Raw genomic sequence first — 9,464 nt, forward strand, 5'->3', positions numbered from 1 at the left:
GACGTCTGCGGTTTGGAAGGATGCGTGTGCATGTCTTTGTCGTCTGCGGTTTGGAAGGATTCGTGTGCATGTTTTTGATGTCTGCGGTTTGGAAGGATGTGTGTGCCTGTCTTTGACGTCTGCGGTTTGGAAGGATGCGTGTGCCTGTCTTTGTTGTCTGCGGTTTGGAAGGATGCGTGTGCATGTCTTTGACATCTTTTGTTTCCATCACAGCACAGACACTACTTACTAAGTGACCTGGGAGAAATCACTTCCACTTTCCAAGCTGACGTGGAAATAGAACCCTAAAATCCTGACAATGGTACCATTTTCTGATTCCTGTCTCCGTTTCTTACTCTTTTATTTCTTGGCCAGGAAAATCAACACTCAAGGCTATAAAGAAACCCTGCGACTTAACGTCTACATGCTGAACTCAACCACCAGGTGTGAGCCCAGTCACTGCTCTCTGAATCAAAGGGCCCTTCTATATAAAGTGTGGGAAACAAAACCTCCAGGCTCCCTTGCAGAGTGCTTGGGGGCGGAGTGATGACGCAATGCAAATGGAAGTATTTCGTAATGCACCATGAAAAGAAGATTTAAAAAAGACTTCTTGTCTTTCACCAGGAAATAAACTACTTTCTTACAAGCAGTACTTCCTGTTTAAGGAAGACTAATTTAGACGCATGATTAGAGGGTAGGAGTCATATTCCTACCCCAGGAAAACCTAAGTTTACAGAAAGTACGAATAATGTCCAAAGCAAATTCTGTTTTAAATTTGAGACAGGGTCTCACCACTATGTAACCCTGACTGGCTGTGTTGACCCAGCTGGCAGAGATCCATCTATTACTGCCATCAAATCCAAGTGCTGGGATTAAAGGCATGTGCCACCAGGCCTGGCCTAAGCAGATTCTTCCTGAAACATCTTACTTAAAAAACGTGAAAAGTTCAGATAAAAAGGCCATGTTGTAAAATAAAATTTCTGAAAGCAGAAGAGGAAGGGGGCATTTGAGGGTTCAAGGTTTTTATCTAGATTTTTTTTCTCCAAAGAGACATTCAAAAACTCTATTCTGGTAGAATAGAACCTAACACAACCAGAAATAAATAACTAAATAAGCAAACCAAAATGTCATTTAAATGATTCCTAATGATACTCTGCTATACTTAGACCAGAACTACCAAGATCATCAGAGAGTCTTCATCCAGCAACTGATGGGAGCAGATGCAGAGACCCACAGCCAAACTAAGGCAGAGCTCAGAGATTCCTGTGGGAGAGGCGGAAGAAAAATTCTCGGAGCCAGAGGGGTGAAGGAGGCCACAAGAACACTGCCCACAGAACCAACCAACCTGGGCTGATAGGGGCTCACAGAGACAGAACCGGCGATCAGGCAGCCTGTACGGGGCTGACCTAGGCCTTCTGCATATATGTTACGGATGTGTGTCTTGGTGTTCTCGTAGGACTCCTAACAGTGGGAACAGGGGCTGTCTCTGACTCTTTGCCCTCATTTTGGGACCCTTTTCCTCTTACTGGGTTGCTCCATCCATCCTTGATATGAGGAAAGATGCCTAGTCTTAGTGTAACTTGCTATGCTTTGTTTGGTTGATATCTCTGGGAGGCCTGCTGTCTTCTGTGGGGAGAAGAGCGGTGGAGAAGAGGGCCTGGGAGGAGAGGAGGGAGGGGAAACTTGCTCAGGATGTAATATATGAGAGAAGAATTTTAAAAAGTGTATTCTGTTGGGCAGGACACCGCTGTTGATGGTCAGTGAAAGAAGTGCGCATGACACGAAATACACAAAACGGAGGTGACACACACTTAAAAATGCTGTACCTGGGGTGGAAGCAGTAAGTGCCTAAACCACACCCAAGTGCTTTAGGGCTCACCAACACAGCTCTCTTTCTGAGACAGGGTCTGGATAAACTGTCCAAGTTGGCCTTGAATTTTTCAGCCTTGTCCCAGTCTCCAGAGAAGGTGGGATACAAAGCTGTGCCACCAGGCAGAGGCGGATACAGAGCTGTGCCACCAGGCAGAGCTTTATATTGGTCTTTCTTGTCCAGTTTCTCGAATGTGAAGTAGAAGAAAGGACCTAACACAAGTTTAAAGGATATCTGGGACCCCCATTTGCCTTAGAGAAAGTCAACATTCAAAGGAAAAGCCTATAATGGTGATACCTATAATCCCAGCACTCGAAAGGTAGAGGCAGGGGAACTGGGAGTTCAGTGCCTCGAGAGCTCCCCAGCTCTACCCCGCACACCTCCCTGCCATAGCTGAACTTCTGTTTGACCACCAAGCAAGCGCAAAGTCTAGGAATCTGGTCAGCACCACATATGCTTTAAAGGGCCTCTGTGTGGACAACTGCAGGAGAGGCAGCAGCAACGATGCCCAACGTTCTCTCCCCACTCTTTCATTTCTTTAAACAAACATGACTAATACTGACGCTGGAGAGATGGCTCAGCGGTGAAAAGCCCTGGTTGCTCCTCCAGAGGACCTGGGTTCAGTTCCCAGCATTCACGAGGGGGATCACAGACATCTGATGTTCTCTGGCCTCTGAAGGCACTGCATGCATGTGGTACACATATGTTCATGTAAGCAAAACACTTGCACAAATAAAATAGAAATAAATAAAAATTTTAAGATGATTAATATTCTCCTCTATGGTCTTTTCTCACAGCTTCTCCTGAATGTTTTTCATGGGATAAAAGCTACTCATCATGATGGCAGAGACATTATGATCTCCTTGTTTTAAGGATACAAATTACCAGAGGCCAATGCTAAATTATAATATGCCATAATGTTACATACTTTCATACACATAACACTGAAAAAGAATAGAATAAAACATTATTAATTATATATTTACTCCAGGCATTCAAAAATATGAACCAATTGCCTCAATACTCACTTTGGAAGTCAGAATATATATATATATATATATGTTTTTGTGTTGGTTTGTTTGTCTGTAAAGGAAATGTAAGTTTCAAAATCCTTAATTAAAATTAAACTCAGGGACTTGCACGGCCCATGCCTTTAATTCCATTATTTAGGAATCAGAGACTGGTGGGTTTCCATGAGTTCAAGGCCAACCTGGTCTACATACTGAGTTCATGCTAGCCAGGACTACAAAGGGAGGCCCTGTCTCAAGACAAAGAACAAATTACATTAAAATTAAACAAAATTCAGTCCCTGCGATTCAGCAGCTGGGTGTCCTGGCCACTTTACTTAACCCAGCACACAGTGTCCTCGCGTGTAAAGTGAGGACAATGACCATAGTCCCAGCAGAGGATCAAGGATGAACCAGAAAAGGGGCCTGGCAGGTGGTGCTTCCTCCCAACACAGCCAAGGCCGACCTTGCCCACCCAGGAGGAAGAGAGGGTAGTCTGTCTTGACAACCTTTGCAAACTTCTAGATTTAGCGCACACCTCAGTTAAGGCTTTCTGGGGACGGGGGTGGGGAGTGGTTTGGGACACACAACACATCTACTATGAATGCATGCCAGAAAAAAATCCATGGGCGTCTCAGAAGCAAAGCAGTTAGATAAGTAATCCTGTAGGCTGTAGTGTGCCAAAAAGAAAAAGAAAAAAGAAAAGAGAGCACGTGTGCGTGCTTGTCTATAATTGTATAATTCTGCTTACGAGCGTGCATTATAATACTTGCACACCAGTTGCCCCATCAGACTCAGCTCCAAGCTGTGTGTGGAGAGCTGAGGGGGCAAGAGGCAACGCCCCAGAAGAGTGCAAGAAGCGCCTGCCCCTGTGTGGATGGGACCCGGCGCAGGTGAATGTGCAAACAGGGACACGTGCACGCGTGTGCACCCCTGTGCCAGGCCTGGGGCTGAGGCTGTGGGCGGGCTCTGTCCACCCTCAGGGCTGCAGTCTGTGCGGCCGTTCCGCGCCCCGCCCCCTCTTCGCACCTCCCCCGCGCTGGGCCCCCACGCGCCCCATTTCCGACCCCGCGGCCCGTACCCCTTGCTGCTGCTTCCGCTCAGGGGGCTTCACTCTAGCGAAAATCTGAATCGTCTGCTTCATCATCACCAACAGAAACTCCGCACTGACCCTTGACCTTTCCAAGTTAGACCAACCCAAAACTTCCTACTCCCACCTCGTACTGAGACCCGCTGCCCTAGCAACAGTAACCAAGGATGCTACCCAAGCAGCACTGCGGCCAGCGGGGAATCCCGCCTCCTCTACCCTAATTGGTTGTGAGCTAAGAGGAAGGGTTAGGGGCGGGACGGGGAGGGCGGGTATGTGTGCTGCGCATGTGTGTGGGAGATGCTCTGGGAACTTGGGTTAAAGAGTTTTCGACCCCTTAGGCTGGCCCCTTTGCTAATAGCTTCTTCCTCATTTCTTAACCCCTTTAAGTCTCTCTGAAGGCAGCCTGCCGTTTATCGCGCACTGAAGAAAAGCCCTTTTTGGTTGCGACTCCCAAGCTGCTCTAATTCACTCGGAAATCATTGTGCGACAGAGCAGGTTCTCAACAGAAAATCACAACCCAAGAGGAAGGGCGGAGCTGCGTTCCCTGTGAAGAGAAGGCTTCCCATGTGAACTTTCTGGAAATGATGAGCTCCTGAGAGACACCCTCTGAAAACTTATCCAACCTCCATTCACCAGGAAAATGCAAATTAAAACCAAACTGCAGTGGGCAAAGATAGATAGTGGCAGGGAAGTTTGTAGTGTGCCCGTGTTACCAGGTGCCAACGAAGATGGAGAAATGAATTGGGGGCTCACTGAGGAGGTGGGCACTGTAGAATGGTGCAGTCACGCTGAAAAAGAAAGTTTGACAGTTTTTGTTGACGTTTTACACAGGATCTCACTGTGCAGAATAATGGCCTCCACCTCACCACTTTCCCCCTCAGAAGCCCAAGGTTCTGAGTGCACCTCCATTTCCACCTTGCATTTGTGTATTTTTGTTTTCCCAGAAAACGGAAGGTGTAGCTATTTTGAGATCCACCAGGTGCACTTTGGGAATATTTATCTTAGAGGAATGAAAACTTGTGTTCACAAGAAAATCTGTGTGCATTTGCTGAATTTGTAATAGACCAATAGACATCTGCAGGCAAGGCAGACGGCCTGTGGCTGGCGAGCAGTTATGCAAACTTAGAATACCAATACTGTCTCAAAGGAATGAACCATTCCTTTGTAACATATGTAACAACCTGAATTTAACCCCCCGAATTAAAAACAAGCAAACAGAAGATAAATACTGTATATGAGTTCCTTTATATAATATTCTTGAAATGGCAAAATTCCAGAGATGGGACCTTAAGATGTCATTGGGGATGCCGAGAAGACAAGAGAACAGAATAAACATAGAGGAAGCCTGTCAGTCAAGTGAGAATGAACAAGGTTGGTGATGCTCTCAGGGTGGGTGTTCTGACATATATATATATACATACATATATATACATATATATATATGTATGTATATATATATGTTGAGCTATGTAATTCTACAAGACATTCCTGTTGTGGGAAACTGGGGGAAGGGCACACAATTATCTCTACTATGTTTACAAGTGTGAATCTACAATTCCAAAATAAATAGCTTTTAAAATCATATTCTTGAACAAATGAATAAATAGGCCAACCATAGGTTGAGAGCTTTTATTTTTCAAAACATAGCTAATAAAAGATGTCTAGAATACAATTTTAAATCCACTTTAAAATCCGATCATAGACAGGCAAATAACCCAGGCTGAGGGCATAGTTCATTGACAGAGAACTTGCATAGATACAGAAGGTTGTGGGTTCAAGTCCCCAGCATCCCAAGGAAAAAATTAAATCCAATTTGGGGTTCTGGAGAAAAGACTCAGTGGTTAAGATTGATGCTACCAGCTCCCAAGGACTGGAGTTTGACTCCCAACGCCCATGTCTGGTAGTTCACAACTACCTGTAACTCTATCTCCCTAGAATCTGGTGCCCTCTTCTGACCTCTGTAGGTACTCTCACATACATGCGCATACACATAAATAAATACATCTTTTTAATTCAAATTTTAAAAAGGTGGCACAAACATTTGAGGAAACACTTCATTTATGAAAAAAATTATGTGGCTGTCAAATTAATAGATAAAAAATAGTGGAAGTCATTAAAGCCACAATGGGATGCCACTGCACACCTCTTACAAGAGTCAAAATAAGGAAAGGATATTGACAGTACCAAGTGTCGGCGGAAATCCAGAGTATCTAGAACTTCCAAGCTCGGCAGTAAGACAAGAAGATACACACACATCACTTTCAAAAGCAGGCTTAGAGTTTCTAATAAAGTTAAGCATACCCGTGTCACATGGTCCAAAACAAAAGCACAGGCATCTAGACAGAAGTGTTCAGGGCAACTTCATTTGTAATTGCCAAAACCTGGAAACAACATCTTTGGGCCAACAGATAAACAGCTAGTGCAATCGGAACAGTAAAGCAGTGGACTACAAGTCCTGCAACATGGCTAAGTCTTCAATTGATTATGCCCAGTGACAGGCAATCTAATTTCATCCATTTGATATCTTAGATAAAGGAACGCTGCAGGACACAAAACAGGCGAATAGCTTCCAAAGGCTGGGATAGGACGTGGAATTGGCTGCAAAGGAGCATGGGAGGCCCTGGGCTGCAGTGATAGAAAATACCTTTGCGTGTGTCTATGAGGGGTTCTGCAAGATTTAGCTGAAGATCTCCCTGAATACAGACAGCACAATCCCTTGAACAGTAATCAGATCTCGACTGAAAGGAAATGAAGAAGGAACCGAGCTGAAAGCTAGCGTTTGTCTCGGTCTTCTTCCTGATCTTCTGAGATGTGCGCAATCAGCCTACCTCTTCTGCCACCACAGTGAGGAGCTGTTCCCATAGCTGAGCCTTTATCACCATGATGGACTCAAACCATGCACTGAAATAAAGTGTTCTGCAAGCTGCTTCTTGCCAAGTATTTGGTCACAGCACAGGAAAAGTGATGAATAAAACCTGCATATGTGCATATGTGTGCATGTATGTGTGTGTATGTAAATGCATGTGAAAACCATGTGGCAACCTTGACTATCATTCCTCAGGTGCCTATCACCTTGGCTTTTGATATAGAGTCTCTCACTGGCCTAGAACTTAACAAGTAGCCTAGGATGGCTGGCCAATGAGCCTCAGACTCCTGCATACCTCAGCTTCCCTTGCTTTGGGATTATATGCACTTGCTACCACCCCAAACCTTTTCTTCTGTATGTTCTGGGGCTAGAACTCAGGACCCAATGCATGTGTCGCAACCACTTTACCAACTAATGTCCCCAGTCCTGGGGATACAGTCTTCTAAAGAGCCATGATTTAAGTAGGCAGATAAAGACAGCAGGCATGTGCTGGAACCCAGAAACTAGAGCATCCAGCTAAAAGCATTTTTAGTCCAGATGGTTAATGCACAATGTTGCCTGAAGACACCCTATGCATGGCCAGCAGTTAGAACCTGTTCCCGTTTAGGGCATAAGTGACTCCCGGGCCATGCCTCGGACCACGTTCCTCTAATCCCTAGCAGATGGTTATAATGGGCACACACGGGGTTTCGTGATTAAATCTCCTAGTTCCTTGTCTTTCTCCCAACTTAATTTCTACTTCGTATTCTTATTTGCACCTTGCCTTGTTTAGATATAGTTGAAATGCTATTTAATTTTTAAAGGACCCTTGAGCTCTGCAGTTGCCCAAGTCACAGATGGCTTCAGCAAGCCAATGAACTGGGCTTCTCTGCCCTAGAATGTGTAAGAATTAAGCTAAGCCTGCAGCGCATTAGTGCGTAGGCAAGCTGGTTGGGCTCTATCTGCCTGCTGGTCTTGTTTTGTTTTCTAGAAGTTTCAGCTCTGGTGCCGGTTCCAGCTAGCTCTGGGATCAACTGGTACACCAGTTGTAAAATGCATCATTTTCGTTTACATGTCTCAGGAGACACCGGTTTAAAAAAAAAATGTAGGCTAGTAATTTTGACATAGAATATGTATGTACAGTTACCAAATTGCAGTAAACTTTCTCCCCTCTTTAGTTTATGGCTTGAGAATTTCATACAGGCATTTATTGTATTTTGATTAAATCTACCCCCCACTTTCTCTCCTCCATACCCCTCACCTCTTGTCCCTCCCAACTTCATGTAATCTTTCTGTTTGTGTTTGTTTTTAAAGCCACCAGGTCTTCTTAGTGGACCAAGTCTGTGATGGAGGCAGGACCATCCTCTGGAACACAGGGCCACCTGTCAGGGCCAAATCCCTGAGGAAAGCTGACTGTCCTGCCTGCAGCAGCCACCAGCTGTCCTTACCTCCCCTGTTAACCTGGAATTTGGCTGACTTGACCCAAGGAGTGACACAAAACACTAGGGTTCTCTGGGCAAGACAGGGTCATTGTACACATGAACTCACAGATGCTGGATGCTTCCCTTGTCTAGAAATCTCCTCATGACCGCCCTGCTGTTCCATCCGTATCAGGGGGACAGTACGTTCAGATCCACAGTGATGGTTTCCCTAGCCCTCTCCCAGTTATCCTGTTCATAACCTCCTCCACAAAGCAAGGCCAATAATGAAAGTTCCCTGCTTATTGGTAGATAATAATTAGTAGCATTAATAGGAATATAGTCATTCGTCACGGATTGCCTTGCTAGCTGCGACTAACATAGACTAACATAGAGTAACATAAACTAACATAGACTAACATAGGCTAACATAGACTAACAGGTGCTGCACAGGCCATGAGTGTGCCAGATAAACATTTGGCGGGAAGGAGTGAAAAGATGCAGAAGTCATAGCAGGTAGTGGAGGACACACCTTCATTAGAAATCTCCTTAAAGCTCAGCTTCACCCATCTATCTTGTGGGTAGTCAGGAGAGACCCTTCCCATCCCCCTGTCTCAATGGGGCTTTTACCCATTGCTTCTAAGCGAACGGAGAATACACACAGCAATTTCTGGTATTCATTAAATGCTGAATAATAAACATGCTTTTATACTGCCGAGCAGGGGCACCACAAAATCTGTACTATATCATTTCAGCAGAGAAATTTCTTTTGAGAATGTGTTCAGCTAATTTAAAGCATGATTTCATTAACATAACCATATTTCCAAACACAGCAGAGTGAAATAATAAAACTTCACTCACAGTCTGGATTTATAGGGTGCTGTGGGAATGTTGGTGTTGGTACATATGTACTGACTTCCTTTGCCTATTGGTGGTGCATTGAGATCTTCACCAGCAGGCTGGATTCTCCCTCCTGCTGGTCTATCACCACTCTGGCTGAGAGACAGTTTGTCTGATCCTCTTCCTGCAGGCCTCTTGGGGCTCCCCTGAGCGGCAACATCAAAGTCAGCACAGAGCTGGGAGCTGGTGACCAGCCATATGGAATTACAGCCCAGGCTGTCACCGGATTACAGAGTGTAGCACAGGAACCAAATGACAGTGCCATGGCACAGAGGGAAGCCTCCAGTTTTGAGTGGAAAAAGTGACTGTCTGTGTGTTTATACCCAGGCTTCTCGTAAACATCCTGGATGCTCCA

General features: G+C 45.1%; 1 protein-coding gene across 1 annotated transcript in view; it reads right to left on the reverse strand.

Annotated features, from left to right (window-relative positions):
• The window catches only part of Kif6 (kinesin family member 6), a 320,310-nt gene extending 316,229 nt beyond the window's left edge, over nt 1–4,081 (reverse strand). Inside the window, exon 1 of the mRNA XM_026785828.1 lies at nt 3,938–4,081. Coding sequence (XP_026641629.1) covers nt 3,938–4,003 — 66 coding nt within the window. The 5' untranslated portion in view covers nt 4,004–4,081. The remainder of the gene's footprint in view (nt 1–3,937) is intronic.
• Between the last annotated feature and the right edge of the window lie 5,383 nt (nt 4,082–9,464).

The sequence above is a fragment of the Microtus ochrogaster genome, linkage group LG2 (genome assembly GCF_000317375.1).
Source record: "Microtus ochrogaster isolate Prairie Vole_2 linkage group LG2, MicOch1.0, whole genome shotgun sequence".
In the NCBI taxonomy this organism is placed as follows: Eukaryota; Metazoa; Chordata; class Mammalia; order Rodentia; family Cricetidae; genus Microtus; species Microtus ochrogaster.